The sequence below is a fragment of the Rhea pennata genome, chromosome 2 (genome assembly GCF_028389875.1).
Source record: "Rhea pennata isolate bPtePen1 chromosome 2, bPtePen1.pri, whole genome shotgun sequence".
Lineage (NCBI taxonomy): Eukaryota > Metazoa > Chordata > Aves > Rheiformes > Rheidae > Rhea > Rhea pennata.
In genome coordinates, this window is record NC_084664.1 from 159,555,100 (window position 1) to 159,579,566 (window position 24,467).

The 24,467-nt window shown below is 39.0% G+C and overlaps 1 protein-coding gene across 3 annotated transcripts in view; it reads right to left on the reverse strand.

Moving 5' to 3' along the window:
* Positions 1–24,467, reverse strand: part of TRAPPC9 (trafficking protein particle complex subunit 9) — a 454,651-nt gene that overhangs the window by 210,126 nt on the left and 220,058 nt on the right. For all 3 annotated transcript variants that reach the window (XM_062570665.1, XM_062570666.1, XM_062570664.1), the window contains 2 exons: positions 23,994–24,147; positions 11,950–12,040 (listed from right to left, as the gene is read on the reverse strand). In XM_062570665.1, the coding sequence (XP_062426649.1) occupies positions 11,950–12,040; positions 23,994–24,147 (245 nt within the window). The remainder of the gene's footprint in view (positions 1–11,949; positions 12,041–23,993; positions 24,148–24,467) is intronic.

The window sequence follows — 24,467 nt, forward strand, 5'->3', positions numbered from 1 at the left end:
TGAACAGTTAGTTTAGTTCTTCCCTCTGTCAAAACACAGATCACCATGGCTGTTTGCTCTGGTGCCTTTCAATGAACAGCCTCCAGATTATCGTGTCTAACTGCTGCTGCGAGCCGTTGCGTATCACGACATGACACAACCCCACTTTACCTGTTCTCATTTTCCCTTGACTGCATTATGCACGCCTTTCTTCATGGACTTCCTGGGCCAAAACTAGGAGCTGTGACAGCTACAAAGCTGCAATTTCCCCTAAGTAAACAATCATATTTCTGAATTGTCTCATTTTTATTTAAGATCCCTTAAATAAGAACAGGGAGAGTAAGCCATTTCATTTCATTGGAAACATGGATAATGCTGGTGAAAAGCTCCTAAAGTTCTGTCCTGGAAAGTCACGTGCAGAATTATCTACCATGTTAACTCTACTAAAGCTATGATGAGATTAAAAAAAAATCTCATTCTTGGATGGAAGAATGAGATTCTGCTGAAATCAGGGGTATACATAAAACACTCAAGATATATAACAAATCTTCTACATGATGCATCCCATTATGTGAAATACTAAGTATTTATCAATCATGTGATCACCCACCCACACAAGAGGTGACAATAGATGATCTTGAAAACAAAAGCATAGATTTACTTTACTGAGGGAGAGACCTCCAAGGATCCGTGTCAGGAATGAAGAGCTAATCAGCTGAAAATTGCTTATAATGTTGCCATCCATATCTAAGAGAGAGGGAAAAAAAAAAAAAACACACTACCTTATGCACAGACAGGATCTACCATCTACCAAGCTAACTGTGGGAATTAAAAACACACACACACACACACACTATACTATCAAGGTGACTAGAAGAGTTTGTTCTGTGACTGCTGTGTGTAAATGCACTGAAGAAAGAGGAAAAAAAAAGGCAGAGAGGAGGGAAAAGCAATTTAAACTAAAGAACAATATTGACACAAGATCAAAAGGGCTGGAAAATGAGTCACAAATAAGTTTAATCTGGAAGTCCCTGCCCACGGTACGGTTCTGAGACAGCTCTCTAAGTTTATAAAACCCTCGCCAAACAGAGCTAGAGGGACATCTTCTGCAAGCTATTTCTGAATTAAGTAACATTTTACGTAAAAAGCATGTACTTCATGTCACGAGCTTAATTTCAAACACTAAGCGGACCCTACGCATCTCTAGTAAGTATCCATAGAGAGATTCATTTCTTTCCAAATTCCTCCTAACTGCTAACAAAAGTAGTCGATAAATAGCTAATAACGAGAGCACTGCTGCTTAATAGCTTTCTCAGGAGCAGATGTTCACCCACCGACTGGGTGCTCCAGCAAGCTACACGAAATAAGGGATGCTAGGAAACCCGGAGAGGTCAGTCTGCCTGTTTAACTGACAAAGTTCAGGACGTTCGTTCCCTCCAATTGATAGCTGTCTACTGGTCTTGTTTTCAGCCACTTTAAAACCTTTAATTATCTCTCTCTCTCTCTTTTTTTTTTTTTTTTTTTTTTAAGTAAGTTTCCTTATTTCGCTACCACAATTTGGCAATAAATGCTCCGGGAGGATGAACTAGGGGATACAACCACTCCATTCCAGGTTCAGTTCGATACAGCAAAGTGTACCACATCTCATGCGGTGTGGAAGCAAGAGCTAAAAATGACGACTTCTTAGGTCTAACTCAACTTTGTGCATAGCCAGTTCAGGGGTACTTCCCTTGTGGTTCCCAACCTTTTTCCATCATGGTATTCAACACTGGCTTCCATCAAGGTTCCCAAGCCCAGTTTTCTTCATGGTTCCCAACCACCTCTGCTTGGCAGCCCTGCACAGAGACATAGCCGCACGCAGGGAGCTCCCCTCTTAGTTGGGTTTATTAGTCCTGGCCAGGTCAGGCCTCAATTTCTGGGGAGGACAGGCAAGCTCCAACTGTATCTTTTTTCAACCGACAGCTCTGGATAAAAGCATCCTAACGCAAAAGCGCAAGCACGTGGTTCACCCAACCCACCCGCCTTAGCAGTGGGGAAGGCAAGGGCTCAGGCCAGGCTTGAGCTGCTCCCACTGGTGTTTGGGTGCAACATAGAAGCAGCTCTGAACCTTCCCATCACGCAATATCAGACTTGATAAATCCTCTCACAGCTACCAGCATCGTTCAAAGACTTCCCAGCAGAACTGGGCCCTACTGAGCTCAGGTAGGTCCAAAGAGTGATTTGCTGTGAAGCTGCTACGTTATGTTCCCCAACACATAATACCTGGGTTTTTCCTTTATCCATTAACCTGGATACTGAGAGCTGATTGTTTATCAAGTGTAATCAAAAAAAAAAAAAAAAAGAAAAAGAAAGAAAAAAGAAAAGAAAAATCACACACACAAAAACCTAAGGTCAGTAAGTTCAGTGCTGAGTATGCAGTATCAATGAAGACACAGATTCACGACTCAGGAAAGACCTTCTGTTTGACAAGCTTCCTTTGAAAATCAAATCAAAAAGCTTCCCTGCTTTTAATGCCTTTCTGGCCTAAAACTCTGCAATCTTTTTTTTCAAAAAGAGAAAAAAAAGATTGCCACATACAAAGTTTTAGAATACAATATAAACATGAACATTAAGATAAAAAGTTCTGACATTCAGTTTTGCCAAAGAATTTAAAGAACAGTGGAAGAACAGGCAAAGAAAAAAAATAGAGAAAAAGAAGATGGGGGGAAAAAAATCTCTAAGCTAGAAAATAAGTAATTAGCTGCCAAATTTTAAGAGACAGAGAGACAGAACAAAAATGCGGATGGGGGAGAGAGAGGGAGGAAGGAAGGGAGGGAGGGAGGGAGAATTGCAGTGATAGCTTACGTTTGCTCCCACGAATCTCTCCGTTCTGGTCTCTGCTCACATTGCTGAGGCTTTGACAGTTGGAAGCTATTGATTTTGGTACTACAAGGCTTACCGAGGTGGATTTGTGTTCTCTATAGTCATTAACTATAGTCATTCTGCTTCCTTGAGGAAATAAAGGACTCCTTCAGGACAAACACTTAAAATTGAAGCAACTTCCCTCCCTCCGAAATGCTGGTCCACCAAAGAACCACTGCTCAGAGGCCAGGCTGACCTTAACCTAGGAATTAAGGCACATTAAGGCACGCATAGGTGCGTGAGAACACCAAGGCTGCTTTTGCTTGCAACGGATATGCCATTAGGTCCCAAGCATATGCATTATTATTTTTATTTATTTATTTTTAAGAGAAACCATGAGCTGTTGAACCTGTCCTACGCATTTCCATTAGCATACTCTCCATTTCTCATTCTCTGCACCCTTCACCGTACGGTTCATTTAATTGCTGGGTAATTAAAATCCTGGCTGATCAAAGCATCTTTCTTATTTCTCTTGTTAATAGGGAGATCTTCTGATTGGTTTTTCCCTTTTTTCTTTTCCAATCCCACACAGGCTGAACTGCATGTTTCTAAATTTTTATGCAAATAGATTTCTTTTCTTCTGCTGGACACAGAAGATACCATTTCCCTGCAGGTTTGGTGATATTTTGCATCAATTGCTTCACATTTCAAATTTCAATTTTGCCTCTTCAGTCTTCTTCCTTATAAGTCTTTGTACCTTTTTTCAAAGTGTAACTCATATCCGTGATTTTTTCATTATGATTTGTAAACTTTAAATTTCATAACAGATGAACTCAACGTTCAGATTAATGTCTAACAATACCTAGAAAATTAAACACCTAGCTTAACTGTGTTACAATTTATCATCCTTATAGTGCTCCTCAGTCACCTCTAATGGCTTACACATAATGTGGTGAACAGGATTCCTACAAATAAGCACAAAAAGTCTATGCATAGCAAATTATTTTTTCCCCTTTAATACTACAATTAAGTTTTGTAAAACAAATACTGAAAACAAAATAAGTCGCTTACTAATCAGAACAATGTGACCAAATAATGCATAAGTAATGTATTTTCCTCCTACCACAATTGATTAAAGAAAGATTGTGCTAAAATCCTTAATGCTTTCTTAAAATATATATATAGTATATTATATATATGTATGTATGTATATATATACACACACATACACACATATATAAAAAAAAGGTGATCGAACAGCTCCTTCTGGATGTCATCTCCAGACGTATGGAGGAAAAGAAGGTGATCAGAAGTAGCCAGCATGGATTCACCAAGGGGAAATCCTGCTTAACCAACCCGATAGCCTTCTTGTAGCCTTCTTGGATGGAAGGACTGGCTGAGTAGATGAGGGGAGAGCAGTGGACGTTGTGTACCTTGACTTCAGCAAGGCTTTTGACACTGTCTCCCATAACATGCTCCTGGAGAAGCTCAGGAAGTGTGGGTTAGACGAGTGGACGGTGAGGTGGATTGAGAACTGTCTGAAAGGCAGAGCTCAGAGGGTCGTCATCAGTGGCGTGGAGTCCAGCTGGAGGCCTGTGGCTAGTGGCGTCCCCCAGGGCTCAGTGCTGGGTCACATCCCGTTCACCTTCTTCATCAATGACCTGGGTGAGGGGACAGAGTGCCTCCTCAGCAAGTTTGCTGATGCTACCAAGCTGGAAGGAGTGGCTGACACACCTGAGGGCTGTGTTACCATTCAGAGAGACCTGGACAGGCTGGAGAGTTGGGCGGAGAGGAACCTCCTGAGGTTCAACAAGGGCAAGTGCAGGGTCCTGCACCTAGGGAGAAATAACGCTACGCACCAGTACAAGGTGGGGGCTGACCTGTTGGGAAGCAGCTCTGCCGAGAAGGACCTGGGAGTGCTGGTGGATGACCAGTTGACCATGAGGCAGCAATGTGCCCTTGTGGCCAAGAAGGCCAATGGTGTCCTGGGGTGTGTTAGGAAGACTGTTGCCAGTAGGTGGAGGGAGGTGATCCTGCCCCTCTCCTCAGCCCTGGTGAGGCCTCATCTCGAGTACTGCGTCCAGTTCCAAACTGCATCCAAACTCTTTTCAGTGGTGCCATGTGACAGGACAAGAGGCAATGGGCAGAAATTGAAGCACAGGAAGTTCGGCCTGACCGTGCGGGGGAATTTCTTCCCTGGGAGAGTGACGGAGCACTGGACCAGGTTGCCCAGAGAGGTGGTGGAGTCTCCTGCTCTGGAGATCAAGGCCCGCCCGGATGCAACCCTGTCTACCATGCTGCAGGTGACCCTGCTTGAGCAGGGAGGTTGGACTAGATGATCTCCAGAAGTCCCTTCCAACCTTACTGACTCCATGATATATATTCATTAATGGACGTTTATATTCAGCATGCTTTGTGTAAAAACTTTCCCTACTTCAGCAATTTTTTCCCCTTGTAGGGAACCTGGGCCTCTGATGCATTCTTGGAGATCAATCATCTCTTTCTCTATGCCTTAATTTTACTAAATTTAACAAAAAAAAATAAATAACTCTCGGAGAAAACACAGTTCAAAGCAAGCTAGATACTACTCAGAGTAAAACTAGCTCAAGTCCTGGAAAAAAAAAAAAAAAAAAAAAAAAAAAAAAGCTCAAATCTTAAAAGCAGGTCAAGCAGGTGAGGTCTACACTCACTCCTCAGACTTCTAATACACAGTCTAGCTTGCTTTGTCGTATCTCTATAATGTAAGCGCAAGAGTCTCCACTCCTTGATCACCTCCAGAAGTTTACTTTTTGCTATTCTGGTATGAATTCATCTCTTCTGTAGGAAGTTTCTCATGGGAAGTACCTGCACAAACATCACATGCACCTTTTTTTCATCGCTGAATCAAGGGGTAGCTCAGAGTAACGCTTCCTCAGATGCACCCAGCACCTTCTCCTCTCCAGTCACTTCAAGCAGATTTCTACATTAGTAGCCTCAGCATAGATAATAATCTTTTCTGGACTATATTTCATCCATATTACTTTCAGTACTTTGGTTTTCCAGATCATCTATTGATTCCTGTGTGGTATCCTGATCCTTTTTTGGAGAGATGGTGGTGCTCATCTTTGAGCCATCAACATATTTCAACAGTTTATGCTTTTTTTTTTTTTTTTTTTTTTTTTAAGAAAAAAGTAAAGGTCACTAACGATTCACACTAGTGAAACTGCAAAAGAATGGTCCAAGAGCAATACTCAAAAACACTCCAATAACATGTAAGTTCATTTTCCCCTCCAGCCTTTTCTCATTGATTTGCTAGAAATAGTTGCCCTGCAGCTTCAGCTACCAGATGTTTTGGACACCCGCGATGGAGGTACCCACGGGCTTTGCACTCACCTGACTGTCTCAAGCTCTCTGTCTTTCCAGGTGACTTTTTGTTCATTTGTTTTCACTTTAGGGTGCTCTCTTTATTTTCAATATCTTATCTTTGAAATCACTACTGGTCCACTAATGTCTGAAACCTTTCTCTACTACTTTTTCCTTTCAGTTTAGAATAACCAAGACTTTGGTAGAAATTAGAAACAGTTGATTCAAAGTATATCACACAATAGCATGTTTTGACACGTGAGAACATTAGTAATGTGCAAGATGCCCTAGTTTCATCAAGTTAGTCCCTTTTTCAATGTACTACTCTAGTCCCTTAACACTTCCCTGTAACTAAAGCATCTTGCTAGCTTGACATTGCCAAAATATCCCCCGCATGCAAGCTGCTAGGATATGAAAGCCTTCCCACTTCTCTTGCATTTAAAAATAAAAACAAAACAAAAAAAAAAAAGAAAGATTTTTCTAAATGGATGAGGAAGGTTGGTTACCTAGCAGAATTCATCTCCCACACGACTGCTTCTGTTTCAGCCTCTATGAGCCACACTGAGATTCTCTACATTATGGATAGCTTGCTCTTGAATTTTTTTCTGGTTGATGCTCTTGCTTTCATCCTTGCACTGATCATAATAGCCAGGCTATCATAATTCTAAACTATCAGTCATTAAAGAATGTCTTACTTTGATACATGAACAGAATGATGGCATCCACAACACACCTTTGCAGCCTTAGAGACGTCCAATTTCCTCAGCTACTTCCTGAGAGACATTTCACAATACTTTCCTTTGCATTCAGGACACTCTGGTTTGACACTGCTATGGTCCCTAAGAGTTAATCCCATGAACGGTGGAAATATTTAATTATGATCTGAGGTCTGACTGGAAAACGGAAAATAAAATGGATGAGTAGGTGCAGTAATTAATTTTAAGATCCATGAAATAAATAAGCTCCATGCATTAAGAACTGAGTGCTTTTTAATTTATTAAAATTATTTTTTTATTTTTTTTAATTTGTTAATAGTTTATTTAGAAAGTAAATACTTCTTTCTGTAAGATGTTTTGTCAGACTACCTAAGCAGACAGAACTTCCAAACAAGCTGTTGTAAAAGGGACCGTGTACTCATAAAACACTTCAAAAATCCACGTACATCTACCTCCTCTCCTGATGCCACTCCCCTACGAGGTAAAATTTAAAACCATCCTTCAGTTCTGAATTTTCCATAAATACAGCATGTCTTCACGATGCAAGCAGGCAGCCTAGTTATGGCGAACCCACAACAAAACGTGCAACATTCTCTACCTAGAGGTTAATAGTTAAGACTTTGGCTGTTTGGCACCACTTTCCGTAATTACGATCCGGAGAGCGTTCAGTAACGGAAGCGTTAGTTTCCCCTTCAGTCACATACTGGAAAATTAAACTTCCTGCCTTGCAAAAACCGTATCCAGGCTTAATTTGAAATGTTATCATCTGTCTTGAAAACTCATGGATTATAAATGAAGAAGTGAAGAATGAAGGAACTGAATGAAACAAAAGAATGAACTGAATGAAATAAAAGAATGAATGAAAACAGTAAGTTATTTCTGGACTTTTCCTGTGGTGAGGTTAGTTGTTCAGCTAGTTTCTCCAGGGATAGAAGAGCTAAATATTTGTTTATCATATTCTATTGCATTGAATTATATGATAATCATTATATTTAACACTTGAAAGTTTGTTCACAATTCTAAATTCCTAAATCAAATTTCTCTAATAAGTCTTCACTCTTCTACATACCATCAAGAAAAGACAAGTATCCCATCTTTACCTGGAGCTTGCAACCAATGAGGGAAGTAAAGTTTCTTCTGTTTTATGAAGGAGAATAATTAAACAAAACTTTTTGCATACAGCATTTAAAATGTTGGCAGCTTTATCAAATAAAGATTGAAAAAAACATTACCGTGCAAGCAACTCCGAAAGCTGCCACCTGACCATTTCCAAATCTAACCCCAGACCTGGCATTAACACTATGTCTTGGAAGAGTCTCGGTTCCCCGCCGCAATCTCTGCGGGCTACGTTTCTTTGATTTGATGATGTTAATATAGTCACCTTAAAACCACATCTATTCCTACATTTGGTTTGTTGCCCAGCAGTAAAAAGAAAATATGCCATAAATTTCAGAGAACACTGAACTTGCTAGTGTTGAGCAGGATTATGTTTTTCAATTACGTGTGATTTAATAACCTCCCTAATAGACAACTCCACTTTAAAGAGATGTCCTAAATCTTAAAATCAATTTTAACAACACATTAAGAACTCTCACTCTGCCCTTTGACGTATTTTTTTCAATGATCCTTTATGTTTTAAATATTTTTTCCTGCCTAGTCATCTACCGTATATGAAACCATGAACAACACTGTCCACCAAAAGCCACTTTTTCGCTCTGCACAACTACTTTTAAAGCTGACTTCTAACTCTCAGACCGACATTTTAGTGCTATCTTTTAACAGTCATCTTTTGTATTTAATGCAAAGACAGATTGTCAAATTTACATGAAAAATTATTTCACTGTGTTTTTGTAATTTTAGAAGTGTAATATTGCTCTAGTATGAATTAAATATGTCAAAATTTAAGGGAATTTTGAATTCCAGCTTGTACAAGAGCCAGCTTTTTTTAATCAAAATCCTATTAAATATTCATTCATGTTTCAGTATAAGCATATATAATGCAGAAAACCTTTCAATGTAACCATCAATATGGCAAAAATCTTGACTAATCATAGAGTCAATTTTACTGCACAAGGCAACATTTCTTAGTCAAAATATGCAAAGATTGTACTAAAATAATTGCTAGCATTGAATAAAAATTAAGATGTAAGCAGTTCTTACCCACCTAAAAAGGAAAACTCAGAGCTGAGCAAGGCTGTGATTACAAGTGTTATGATTGAGAGAAACAAGCACCTCAACCTGCTGACAGTACCATAATATTTTTAAGCTACTTAAAAAAAAAAAAAAACAACAACAGCACAAAAAAAAAAGAAGAAGTAGGTAAAGAAAACTCACAAAAAATGCCTTAATAATTAAGACTGTAGTTCTTTTTTGCAGGAAACCTCAATATTTAAAGAATTTAAGATTATTTTCCTAAGTTTATCTTCCTGTTGGACCATCAATGAAAGAGCTGATTCCTGCAAGGTAGTTGAGATCTCTAATAAGCCACAGGAAAAACAGAAATACTACTTCCATTACTTCCAAATTTCAGGAAAAAAAAAAAAACAACACAGGGATACCAAATTCACTTTTCACATTAGGCCTGGGATGATTTGAAACCCCAGACCCTTTCCTGTGCCCCAGAAGAGCTGAACAGGAAATACCTTCTGCTAAAAATGCCAACTCAAACTCTGGCTGACAACGTCACACTGTTAATACCTGACACGTGCACACACACACTTGGCTGTCCAGACAGTCCAGCACCTCTTTATCATTACCATCTACCAAATTGAGAACGTAATCTTTGAATTCCTATTCCATCCTCTACAGAAATCAAAAAAGTTAGTCCCTCCGTGGCCATGGTGCCCTTTTTAACACGCCCCCCCTCGCTTTCCTTATCTGACTGCCGTCAAGGTTACCTGGCTACAATGTAGTAAAGTCAACTAAACAAAAGATTTAACCACCAAATATCTGAACTTTTAATTAAAAGAAACACGTCCATGGTTTTTTATTTTCATTTTCCTTTCTGTTTTCAAGAAGAAAAGGGTATTTAATTGAAACGTCCTTTTCAATAACCTCCTTGGTGAATTACAGCTTCTCTGTGGATGTAATTTTTGTTATGCAAAAACCAATAATACGTTCGATAGTGACTTCAGATTTAGAAAATATTAGGTACGAAAACAAGGCAGACTTCTGCCAAACCAGTATTTTCTGCTGAACAAACAAAAACAAAAAACTTTCCCCCCAAATTTACTCTTTTTCTTAATCTTTTATCTTACCTGTTGAACAATGTCACCACCCCTAAGCAAGCTATCTAGGGATTTACCAAGTCTTTGAGATCCCATAGGATCTCCCAAAATCTCAGTCATACTCAGCCTACAGACTGTGTCAAAGGATTTTGCAGTGGTCCATGAGGCAGTGAGTATCACAGGCTTTAGGTCAGTGTTCATATGGGCTGAAAGCTACAGTAACAAGGACACTTTAACTGAATTAAATAGCAGTATCAGAAACTACCAACTGCACAGGCAAGCTGGTCTTACCACAGATCAGCCCTGCATTCACGTTCTCCTGCAGGCAGACGAAAATGAATTACCATTTGGGCAGGAATAGCAAACACAATCTTATCATTCCAAATGTCTCTTTTACTTTTACTATGGAAATGGTGGCATTTACCAGTCAGAAGAAAATTAAATGAGGATAAAAACAAAAAAAAAACAAAAAAAAAAAACAAAGAAAAGAAACTCCACATTTTTCCTCTTTAAGACTCTCTCCCACAGGAAACGGGCAAGGGAAGATTTTCAGATGCACAGCTCAGGTTGCAAACCCCTAGAAGGCCAGGAGAGCTCAGCAGACTGAGATGACACCGAAGCGACCCGTCGGAGACAGACCTCATAACTCACGTCTGACACAAGCCACTTAGTTCACGGATAAGGACCAAGGTGACTGTGGCCAATGCAAGTCCTACAAGCAAGGGCTACCAAATCCCTGAGAGTCTGGCATCACTTAAGAGCAGAGGCCAGATAAGCACAGTTTTAGAGAGAAATGTTTACAGTCAAGGTCTGACATGTATACAACATGCTATTTGAAACCATTAGTTGTTTTCATGTTCTCACCTTACAAACTTTAACATTCCTGTTGAGGATGGTCCATATGCTTGAAAAATAAAGAGCATTTAAACAGCAAATATACATAAATACTAGAGTTCGGACTTAGAGTTCGAGGTCTCCTTAGCTTTAACAGTTAATCAACAGTAACGTATCACTGTTTCTTAAAATTGGTCCTCTTTAGGTCATAAAATTCATTAAAACAAGGAGAATCCAGTTAAACTTGCTTTATAAACAAAAGGCTTTCAAAACAATTTTCTCATGAACTGGAGATTTGCTCAGTAAACTGTCCCTGTAATAGAAGTGTTGAGGATAAAACATCACGTGTTTCAAAACCTCTAAGTAAGCCTTGTTACGAACCTCAGACAGAAGTCACGTTTTCATGACTCTTCAGAATTAAATTAACTCAATACTTCATAATTTGAACATCATTCTGAATGCGTAATTAAGAGAAGTTCTTCTTCTCCGCTACCCAGAGTAATAACCTTTTCTGTGCTTGAAAAGCAAGAATAATGGAAATGCCTAGACTAAGATCATAAATATACCACAAAGTTTGTTATAACTCCATATGAAGACATTTTAGAGGTATTACTTTGTAATACACACTATTAGGCAAAGGAAAGGTTTAAGCAGCAGCCACCTCTCACACAAAACCAGCAGGACCACAAATTACAGGAACGAAGTGCATATTCAGATCTCACAGTTACTACCACTGAACACTGATACTTAAAATAAAATAGGCTCAATTTTATGTTTCTCTTCAGCTAAGCAAAGATATCTAAAGAAAAAAACCCTAGCAAATCCATCAGGATCCTTGACTGAAAATTAATTGTAAACAAAAACTTCGGCATTCTCACACACGGCACACTGCAAACAGGTTTGATGATCTGACATTACAAAGAACATTATTGAGGAAAAAGTACTGCCAAGAATTACAAACCAATACATTCCCCCCAAAAGGGTCATTGATAGATTTCCATGTTACTCACCCCACTGAAGAGGAGCCAGCTGCAGATGCTCTAGGACCAGCTGATTGAGAACACCTTCTACACTGGCTTCCCCTCCGCGCTTCAGGGAAGGGTAAATGAGAATCAAGGAAAAACTTGGATTCAGAGAGGAAAAGAGCAGGTAATGCATACAACTTTTATTATTGAAAATCAAAACTCCATCCTAGAGACTCGTTAAAGGTTACAGCTACGGACTGGGTCTTATTAACCCATGAATTGGCTGACGATAGTAATTAGAACAGCTGATAACTTCAGATGTCAAAATGACAAATTAAGAGCAATCTGAAAACAAAAAAAGTGTTAAATTTAACAGGACAATACAAAATGGAACAAATGTACATTGGGAAAGCTGTGAACACTGGCGAAATGCGAGTTTGGTGGGGCCCGAATTAAGGGCAGTGAAGCTCTGCAACAGACTGCTGGGAAAAGCAGAATCCTTGTTTTCGAAACAGCTTCAAAAACAGCTTCTAATATAAAAGGTTAAACAATATCCAGTGTAACTTAAAGACAGTATTTTCCATTTAAACAAACTAATATTAATTTTCTGTGGGATCTGTCCATCAAAACTATGATTTTTTTAAATAAAATTACGGTCAAGGCTACCTCATAAACTCAAATGTATTCAAGGCATGGGGAGAATACAGCCTACACACTTTAAAAACACTGATGGAAAGTCATGCAAACTTTCAGCTCCGATCTTGGATGTTAGGAAGAAAAGCAGCCATAAGCTGGGTTCCTGATGCAGTTAAATCTAAGTCCCAGGACAGAGCACACTCGGTTACCAGTGAATATTAAGTACAGTGCACTGCCACTGAGCAGACAGCCTCTAACTATCGAGAAGCATGGATAGTGTAACCCAAAGAACCATCTAGCACCCTTGCGATGAAGAACAGGGCCAGGAAAAGGAGACTGGTCCTCAGACCCTGTGCCCCAGGCGTGGAGATGGTGGAGCTTCTCTAGCTGCCAGAAAGGATCACTAGTGCTGCATCGGTGGTGACAACTGGATAGGCAGGGGATCTGACAGCAGGTAGACATCAGCTCTGACCAACCATCAGGAACGCATCCAACAGTATCCTGTGAACAGTTCAGCCAAGGATTCATGAGGCTTACGTCCCAGGCCTGATCAGTTACCAATTAACTCCAATTCTGCATTTAATCGCTCCAAAATCATCTCTCCCCACTTCTGTGAACCAGCATTCTGAAAAAGGGAAACCTACTTTGGCAGTCAGAATTTCAGGAAAAAAGACCAGGAGCAAACTCACTCAATGCCCTAGTCCTGTAAGTCAGCTGCTTTCTGGAAAGCGAGAAGGTGAGGGAGGTTTACATTACCAGCTTTGGAGTTGCAAAGCATGCTGCAGTTGATGGTAAGTATCAACCAGAATGCACGAGTCTTGTATTCCTGGGCAGGAAGCCAGAAAGGCAAATTATCGCTTCCAAAGACATGACCTTTGTAAGCCTTGCCCAGGAAAGAGTAAACAGTTACTCTTATGGTACAAAGTTGCACCAAAGCCAGCGAATGCAGCTTTTCATTGATATCATCTAAATATTTATGGTCTCTAACACCATACCGCTTTAATCTTCTACAGCCATCCAAACCTAGAGCATGGGATGGATGTGTCGAATATCAGGCATTGCTCTCTTTACTAGAAGGTCACTATAAATTTTGAGTGGCTGCAGAATTTCAAGGTTACTGAGGTAAAGTTTCCAGTGGGAATGATCTCTCCTTGAGTCAAAAACAGACCATAGACTTCCTGTTCCTTTAGTTAGCACTGCCTGTCGTTTGGGGTGCAAGATGCAACTCTCAAAAGCATGGAAAAGAAGATGGAATAACCACCGGATGCCAGAGTATCTTTCCTTCATGATAGGCAAACCTTACAAAGTTTGCAGATGCCAGCGCTCCGTTTGGGAATGGACATGTTGCTAACAACAGAGATCTCAGGAGTAACCCTCATTAAACTCAGCAAATGAAGACTTAAGCACTTCTCAAGCTTTTCAATCCACGAAACAAAATAAGAAAAATAAATTAAAAACAACAACAGAATGAATGTCCTACAGAGAGAATGGGATGCAGTTAGCCTGGAACAGGAATGAGAGGCCCCTGTCTCAGGTAGGTTGAGAGGAACGGATGGACACAGAGTCAGAAATGCTCCTGAAGTAACCATAGGTAAAGAAAAGTCCAACTGTAATTAAGGGCTAAATTCCTCTTGATAGCAAGACAGATTGAGTTTCCACCCAACTACTCCAAAATTACTGGAACTGTTTTACTCAAATGTAGATCTAAGATAGAAGAATCTATGAGTTTTTATAAACTGCTCCTAAGCATGACCCAATACTTTCTCTGCAAAACTCTGGAAAGAGAAGCACAGAATGTGACGGATAAGATACCTTCTCCTATGTGTTTCTTCTATGCAGATACTCATCTGCATAGATACTTATCTGCAGGTACTGCAGATAACTCATTTCGACCACAGAACATAAGAGGCAGGAAAAAAAAATCTTAAAAACCTCAGATTAAAATGAGGTCTAGCAATTAGTGATTTTTAGACTCAAGAACTCAAGGAGATGTAGAAGAGGGGGAATCAATACCACTTTTCTTCTTCTAAATAATCCTCATGGCCTCATATGGACTGAAAAATGTCTTAAATAGCTTTCATTTCCCTAAAAGGACTACAATTGAAAAAAAATTACAAATCTCAAAGAGCCTGAAAGCCCTAAATAACATTAAAGAAAAGCACCTATCTGTAAAATTGAAGGCAGCAAAATGTCACTTCCAGAAATTATCACTGCTGAAAGAATAAGACCTGGGACACCAACACGACAGAACAATTTCCATTAATGGAGTTATAGGATAGAGAATACATAATTTGGATTACTTTATAGAGATAGCAGATAAATATTTCTTTTACCACATCTTTAATGTAAGGAATATAAGTAAGTGAGAGAAAAACTAATAAAAAGGCAATATTTTAAAGAAGTTTTAAAACAGAGTGTCTGCCATTAACTGTAATGTTAAACTAACTTAACTGTAATTTACTTACAACTAGCTCACAGTGATGCCTAGAATATTACAAATTTTTAATGCTTAAAGCTCCATGGAAAGCTTGATGTCTCAGCTACCATTATAAAATGACAATAAAAAGGGTGATTCTCCATTCTTTACTATTGGTAAATGCCATCAAAGCAGATCCACGTATTCATAAGGAAAACACATTTTGCAATTTTAAATTCAACACAGCAATGCATCTATAGATTATTTGCTAATACCAACTTCTTAAAGGTGGTGCAGAAGACTTGTTCTGCATGTGATATTTCTTCAGAGGCCCACTAATAAAAAAAAGAGTAGTTCTTCAGGGTAGTAGAATAACCAGAAGAAAGTCTATATTTAAACTGGAAGAAAGTTTATATTTAAGCCACTATTCCTCTTCTATCACAAGCATTTACAGTGATAAAAAAAAATATGCATATCTATGGCTCAAATAATACAAAAAGGCATATACCTACACTTCCTAAGTCCTGTGGTCTGTTTTGGGCTCCCCAGTACAAGCCACCAAAATACTGGACAAAGTCCCCTGGAGGACTACCAAGATGATTAGAGGGCTGCAGCACACAACAGATGAGGAGAGGTTGAGAGAACAGGGTTTTTTCAGCATCAAGAAGAGGAGAAGACTAAGGAGTCGTCTCACTACTGTCTCTCTTAATTAGGAGGGTATAGAAAAAATGAAAGCAGACTTTGCTTGCAGTGGTAGGAAGAAGGGCAAGGGACACTTAACAAATTGGGAACACCTGAAATTTCAAATAGATACAATGAAATTTTTTTCATATTAAATGGGGTGATAAGACACTAGAAAAGTTTTTCCAGAGAGAATGGACACCGATAGCAGTGAATTAAATATTACTGCTCTGCGTCTCCTGAGTGTACGTCAGGCACTTCTACAACATTGCTCATTTAGAGGTATTATGGGCTGAACACTGCAGCCAACGCATCGCCTTGGAGTGCATAAGCAACTGGGGAATGCAGTAGTAAAATCCCAGAGCAAAAAAGAGAAAAAGCCTAACTTGGCTTGCCTACTTTCTAAGAGAAGCCTTCGGATGTCAGTTAAACCAAAACCCTGGCAGCGACAAGTGCCAATATACACTTTCGTTCTTAGCTCAAAGGGGAATCCGATACATAACAAAATTGCAAGATCTAGAATTTCAAATTCATTGAAAAAAAATTGCACAGCTAAACAGAGGTACACATTGCCCAAGTCAAGTTGGACCTTACGGAATACATTAGCTTAAATAAATCTCCAAACGTTTCGCTGAGCTCTCGCTGAGGTTAAAAACTTGCTGTTCCATGGGAGTCAGATGCGTAAATGTCTTTAGGAGCCTGGGCCTCGGCTCCTACCACGTAATCTTTATTATTAGCACCGTATGCATCAGCCTGGAATGAGACAGCTGACTCTCAGTTTCCAGTGCAACTGTTCATATTTGGCAATTTAAGACACCATATTTTTATTTGCACAAGCAAACAATTTTCAACTGAGGCCCCAGAGCCAACAGAGCCAATGAATGCGCAACTACCAGATGCTTTTTAAGAAAAAAAATAAAAATTTTTTAGAGTACACCTTTATTTCGTGTTTCTCTAGCAACAGATTGTATATAAGGTAAACTGTTTCACGCTGAAAATCTGAATGACAGTCAAATGAACTACTTATTTTCCTAAAGCAAAATTTTGTCTTTGATAATATTTTGATTATCTCAGATGTGCTTGGGTGTCCACAACCATAACTGAGCATGCCACCTGAAACCTACTGCTTAAAAAGAACGAGGATTATATTTTTTAAAAAGGTTTCTATCTTAAAATTGCTGATTTCTTTCTCTCTGCTATGTTGTACTCCACCTCTTGCATTCTTCTAAAATTTATTTTCAGTAACTTATTTCTCAGTTTCTTTGCAAATGCAGGTGGAAGCAACCACACCATCATAAACAAACAAGGAAATGTTCATAAAAAAAATTTACACTAATGAAAAACAATTTTAAATGATTAATGATCACATTTTACTTTTAGCAGTAGCCTTAGTCGTATTTTAAATTTCCAGCTTATTACTGTGGCTCTTTAGTATTAAAACTAATTACACCCAGTTATTAAGGTTCTTAAATAACTGCTACTATTGTAAACAATTGTAGATGCTAAGAAGTTGCATGGAAATGTAAAGCTCCCTCCAACTGAAGCAGTTCTCCGGAAACCTTTCCTAATGCACAAAAGCACCACAACACGCAGTATTTTCATAACCGGAGGTTCATAATTATGATCACGATCAACTCATTAAAAGTTGCACAGACAAACGTTTAGAAAAGCAAATTTCAGTAACAATTACCACTGGTTTGCTGTCAGGCCCAGACAGCATATCAAATGGCATAACTCAAGGTTCTGTAAAACACCTCATCTTTTTAATATTTTGATTAGCTATTTAGATGATGAAACAAAAAGAAAGCCATAAAATTTGTGCATCTGGAACTTAGAAACTTAATAAACCGGTGCAATGTACCAAGATCATTTATTTAGATGAAATTCAATGAAGAAAAGCTCCAAGTATCAGGAAGAAAACGAAACTCATAAACGGAAGATGGGAATAATTGCCAAACAGAGATGAGTTATGTTGGACCATATGCAAAATACTGATCGGTATCAACATAGGACTCATCGGTCCTACACTGATCGGTATCAACTGCTGCAAGAAGACAGGTCCAGCTCTCTGCGTCACATTTGACACACACAAGGTAAATCTTTAATTCCACAGGAAGCCCCACTCGAAATAATGTTTCCAGCTTTGCGTTCCGCTCATCAAGAATATAGCTACCTTGCTGACGCTATTGAAAGAAAAAATGGTGTGAAGAGAAGCTGGCAACTGGCTTTAAATATAGAAAGTAAAAACTAGAGGAAGGGACACCAAATACAATTTGCAGAACATAAGAAACACTGCAAATACGACAGGCTTCATACACATCGCTAAAATTAATACTGAAGTAAGAAAAAAACTGTCAGAAGAATTAAAAATGGAACATGATATTTAAATTGGCAGTAGGGCATTTTTAAAATTTAAATTGGCATTTCCAAAGGTTATTTGAGCCAGGCTTAAAACATTCTCCTAAACGTTAGAGTCTCATCTCACTGAAATAGCAATTTTTACTTGATCTGGGAAGCAGATTAGAAAATTTCTCAGACTGAATCCAAACCTGGAGAGAGGAGGAGAGAGGGGAAGAAAAGATAGTTTAGTTTGCAGCAGACTTATTCTCTGATCCAGTTCACCATGAGGCTGCATAAATCACAGAATAATTTATACTGGAAGGCAACTCTGGACATCAATATCCAACCTGCTGCTCAAAGCAGGGAAAATGTCAAAGTTACAAGAGGGTGCTTGGAGCCTTGTCTAGGAGTTTTAAATATCTTCAAAGATGGAAATTTTACAGCACTTCTGGGCAAGCTGTTCTCCTGCTTGACCACCTTCATTGTAAAAGGTTTTTTCCTAGTACTTGGCTGGAATTTACTTGGCTGCAACTTCCTAGAGTTGCCTCTCATCCTTTCACTGTGCACCACTAAGAAGAGTCTGCTTCTGTCCTTTCCACAGCCATCTTCTGGGAACCTGAAAAAAAGCAGTCAGATCCCCACCTAGGCCTAACTTCTCCAGGTTAAACAAATCCAGTTCTTTCAGCCTCCCTTCACACATGCATTAGAGTCTCCTAATCACACTGGTGGCCTCCCACATCCTATTTTCAGTATCTCCATCAGTCTGAGAGAGCAAAACAAGACATTACTCCAGCTGAACACACAGGATTGCCAAGGGAAGGGTAATAGTTACTTTCCCTGACTTGCTGCATATATTCTCATTTATGTAGGACAGGGTGCTGGGAGTTGTCGTCAACACGAGGGCATACAGCTGACTCCCATTCAACTTGATGTCCTAGAGGACCCAATGTTCTTTCTGCAAAGCAGCAGTCAGTTCCTAGTCTATACTGATGCACACAAGAGCTATATTCCAGGTGCAAGAATCTCCTGTGCATTTTGTTGAAACTCATGAGGTTTCTCCAACCTATTTCTCCAGCATGCCAAGACCCTCCGAACGGCATCCATGTCCTCCAAGATATTTGCAGGTCCCTCCAATTCAGCATCATCTGTGAATTTTCTGAGGGTGCCTCACCACCAGGTCTTTGATAAAGATATTAAGCAGTATCTGTCCCAGGATCAAATTCTGAGGAATGCCACTCATAACTGGCTGCTAGTTAAAATTTGACCTGCTGATCACAACCCTCTGTACTCAGCAATCCAGCCAGCTTTCACCTATCTTGTAGTCCACCCTTCCAGTCCATACTTCCCCAGTCTGGCTACTGATCACCAAACTGTTTGTCATCTCATCACAGAAGGCAAACAGACTGATCAAGGTACAACTTGCCTCTGTGAAATCTGTGCTGGCTGCTGCCAGTCACTTTGTCCTTCAGAGGCCTGGAAGTGACTTCCACAAGGATTGCATCATATCTTCCCTTAGGACTAAGGGCAAACCATGTCACCTCTCCTCATCATGGTCATTGCAACTTTCCAAGGTTATGATGGGAATCAGTCTCCCAATGATCCTGGGCAGCTCTCTCAGCAACCATGGATGCAGCCCATTCAGTTCCATAGACTTCTGTGCGTCGAATTTACTGACATGGTCTCTAACTTCTTCTACCACTGTTAATACTTCTCCCTCCCAAATTCTGCCATTAGGCAAAGAGGATTGGTAGGCCTGTGAGATGACTTTGCTAGGAAAGACCAAGACAAATAAGGCATTGAACATCTCAGCCTTCTCCATTTCAGTGCCTTTGATTACAAAGTTGCCCACTGTCTCAGCAGTGGGTTTGTATTTCCCTTGATTGTCCTTTTGTTGCCAGTGTACCTACTGTGCAGTTTTGTTTTCTCTGCCACCTTCCATATATTTCTTTTTTGCATTTGTGCTCTGTCAGTTCAGCCAAACTAGTCTGATGCTACATCTTGCTTGAAGAGTTGGCTGTATCTTGCTGACTACTCAGAAACTTTGCTTTGAGAAGGATGTTCTTCAAGGTCAATCAGCTCTCTTGGACCCCTCTGCAACCTGTACAATCCTGCTTGCCTATCAGTTCTCCAAAGTCTCCTCTCCTGCAGCCCTGAATCATTATTCTGCCACCTGCTTTCTCACTTCCCTCAGGATATTGAACTCCATCACCTTGGGGTCACTGTAGCCAAGGATGCCATCACACTTCACATCCCCAATTAGATCTTCATTATTTGCAAGCAGCAGATCCAGCACCACACATGCTAAATCAAGCCTGTACACAGAAAGCATCCCTAACACACTCCAGAAATCTCCTTGCCTGCAATAGGGACACTTCTTCCAGTTCTTTAAGGAAGATTTCACCCACCTTCTCCTTTGGATCTTCCTTCTCCATTGTTCTCCCACTACTCTTCAGGCTTTGGCCTCCATCCTGCAAGGTACAAAGTTTAAAGCGCTCCTCACTAGATTAGCAAGTCTGCTCTTACCTCACTTCTTCAGGAGAGTGAGAAGAGGCAGCCAGAGACAGAGAGGGAAATATTGTCCATTAGAAGAGCAGGAAGAGTTATGCCAAACTGAACTAAATACAAAACAGAAGTATAAATAACTTCTTGATGACACCTCTACCAGGTAGTTCTGTGCTTCCTAAGAAAAATCACTTCAGCCACCTGAACATTCTTAAATCTTTCTTTGCATACTCTTCTAAAAATGAAGATCACTTCCACGTGACCAAATTCTCTGAAATAATTTTGAACATAACTGAGCTTCTGAAGTCAAATGTGGATGGCACAAATCAATGGTATATTCTGAGGAGTAATCATCTCTTGCAGGTACAGACCACAAAACCTTCATCTCCCACCTACGGAATCTGATTTCTTAAGCTATGATTCTGAAGAAGTCAGGTATCAAGTATCAATATAAAGATGCAAATCTTAGAGCACTCTGCAACAAACAGCACTCTAGAAATTTTAAAAGACACTTAGCACGGATGCCTTCATCCAGAAGTCAGAATGCATAGAAGCTCCTTGAGAAAAATATGACTTTTGTTTAAAAATATTTAGAAAATATGAAGAGAAGCGTAAATTGAAAATATTAGCCACCTTAATACTACATGTGCTCCATCTGTTCAAATCCTGTGTTAAAACAACAAACCCTGGTTTATAAGCTGATACCAGATGCCATTTACCAGATGCTAAAAACAAGACAGCGTGTTCTTAATTTAAATTATCTCAATACACATATAATCTCAATGATACTATAAATTAAATTACTCCACAGTTTCTTTTTAATTGAAAAGGCATGGCAGTAAGCTTTCTCAGAAGACAGTCCATTTTCCTAATAATTTTCGTTCTGTCAAAAATGTAGAAAGGTTGACCTGAATAGTACGCTGTGTCCTCTTTAGCTCCTGCCTCCCACTCTCCAAAAGCATAAAAGAAACTGTTATGCTTTACAGTACTTTTGCAAACAAAACACTGAAATACTTATCAGTTGAAGACCTGAATATTTCAATGGATAAAACAATGGAAAATACACTTGCCATACTAGAAGGTGCTGAAGGAGTAACCTGATACTTCTCATCATTTTTGGACTATTTCTGGTACTTCAAGGAGTTCTAAATAACTGACATTTTATGGCAGTCTATGTCATCCATCCACTGAAAATTTGAAACTTTTGTTTGTGTGACGATTTCAAAAACATCAACTAAATACTGTAATTCTTCCCAACACAGATTATGGTTTGCTTAGAAAAATAAGAAATACTGAGTTATTCTTTTCTTTACTGTTCCTACCATAAATCCAATTATATTTTAAATGTAAAAATAGGCTTTGGCCTCCCTATGCTGGAAACATCTTTATGAACTTTTCTTTGGTTACTTATGAACACTGAATCGCTCATAAATTCTAACCATGACAACTCATTTTTTCCATTTTATTGCACTGATAGAAACAAATATTGGTTTCTATTTATTTCTAATAGACTAAATAATATATCCCTTCACTTTTAAATAATATATTATCACTTATAGCAAAATTGTCCAAACTATGTTCTCTAAAATCTATGTTCTTCTCACGTGTATAGGCATATTGGCACAGAAAGGTTAGCTGGAGAGCTCAAAGTAGTTTGAAGATGGCAGACACCTAAGAAGTCACCTCGTCTTCTCATACAAAGCCTTTGCAAAAATGCTTTCTCTGGTAACGAATATAAGCAGAAACATAGCTTAGTAATTTTGCAGATAAATAGTTTTTATCTCTTGGCTGGATTTAGAGTGGTTTCTGAAGGAAAACAAAGCTTACACAGCTAGGCTGTCCATCAGTCTTTCTGAAATAAATTCTGCTTGCTAGCTTCAAATTACTCTGGCAGAAGGACAGATGTTATAGAAGTGAGGAGAGAATTGTTTCTTTTTCTGGTTGAAATCTAAATGCTGTTGTAAGGAATGAAAGGATGAGAAAGACTGACTGTCATTGGGACATACAATCTAGAAAACAATTTACACGTTTCTTCAATAATTTTTACACACATACACACACTTCACTGCCTTACATTACAGTAGTTTTAGTTCTGGTTACAAAAAAAAAATAATAATAAAAATTGTAGAAACATGGGGACTAACTCTTGCCCTGAATTTAACGGATAAAAATAATGAATTGTCCTATCAGTTTTCTTAGGTACTGACTTACATACTGATCGTTCTGATAGCAAAATACAGAGCACAGAACGGATGTTAACAGTGTTGCTCAGCAACAAAAATGAATGAGGATGTATTTTTACACTCTGATAAAACTATGACAGCTCTGCATTCAATTCCAGCATAAGAATTCAACTATGCTATCAAAGAATATTTACATCTTTCTATAACAGGCAAATTTTCTAAGTGAGTTCTGGTTAAATATTGACTTTTTGCACAAGTGAAATTCTTTTTGAAAGGCTGCCTCGGGAACCTGGGTGGAACCAGGCACCAGGAACTTCATTTATATTTCACTTGTCTTTGCCTAACCATGCAGAGCTTTATGCAGTTTTAATAATTAGTAATGAGGAATCGTCTCAGATCACTAGATAAAAGTACAATTAAAGGTACAAAAAGGCGTCTCTAGAGATAAATCATGATTTTATTGCCACTCTTCTCTCACTTCACGCCAGCTACCATCACGCGAATTTGAGCACGATTGGAGTGAAAAAGACAAACCTCCTGAAGGACACCGTGCAGTAGCAGCGCCCGGCTTGGCGGGCTGCCGGCGGCACACTACTTTTCCCTGTTGACAATCATGGAGAAGAGTATTTTTGGTAAGCCTCACCCAAGAATTTTTATGGAAATCATGAAACTTGCAGGAAAACAAGTGGTTTATTTTAACTGCAAATTGAATGTATATGAAATCTTCTTAATGTACTTCTTTATTAATAATAATGACGTAATATTTTATTGCATTAAGCATGATTTGGAGGGAGTTATGTTTAGGATTTTCATGACTAAGTCAACACTGAAGTCCTTTCCAAGTCTTAAAAAGGTTGCCTAAAATTAGTTATACTACTAAATCTGTAAAGAATTAGATATAAATACTTCTAATACGCTCTGATTTGTTCAAATATAATTAAATATATGAAAGCTCTATAAATCATTTAGTACATCTTTTATGGGCTCAATTCACTCACGCAGTATAGGGGAGAAGAGGAAAATTAGACCCTGTAAAACTACTACTCATCAATCCTCACTGTACTTCCTCAGTTCCCTAAAAGTTTTGAAAAACACACAGGGCTTGAGCAGACTCAATGACTTGGAAAAAGCCATTAGAGTAAAACCCAAACATCATCTAAATAATATACAGCACAATTAACCTTAAACAGTCTACAATTATGATAAGCTTCATAGTTCCAATTACTTTTCTCTTTAGTAACACTGCTATACAGTGAGTTGAATTATAAAATAAAATGTGTTACAGGGCACCTATTTATATATTTTTAAATGAGGTATTTATGAAAGGATATAATTTTCCAGCAAATATCCAGCTTGCTGTTAATCTCCAGACCTTTCGCCTGCTGCCTTTCTTCTTCCAGCTGCTTTGCGTTCGCAAACTGGGTCCCATCAGCAGGGGATTCTGGAAAGCTCTCAAAATTGAACTTGTCCACTTGGATAGCCATACTGTAGTGCAAGGAAAAGAAAGAAAGAAAGAAAAAATCACTGTAACAACTTTAAAGAGATGCCTTCTACAGAAACCTCTGCAGACCACTGTGAAACCAATCGCTACAAGATGATAGTGGATTAGGCTCAGCGGGATCTGTTCCACACAGTAATGACGTAGGAGCCATATGACGTACGCTGCCAAAAATAGGAGCCTGAGCCTGTTCAAGATGGTAAGATAAACAAGCATCAGGCAATGTTTTAATGCCTTAGCGAGCAGTACACAAGATACTTGTTTTGCAGTTGGAACCAGCTGACCTCACTGTGGCTCCACAGAGATT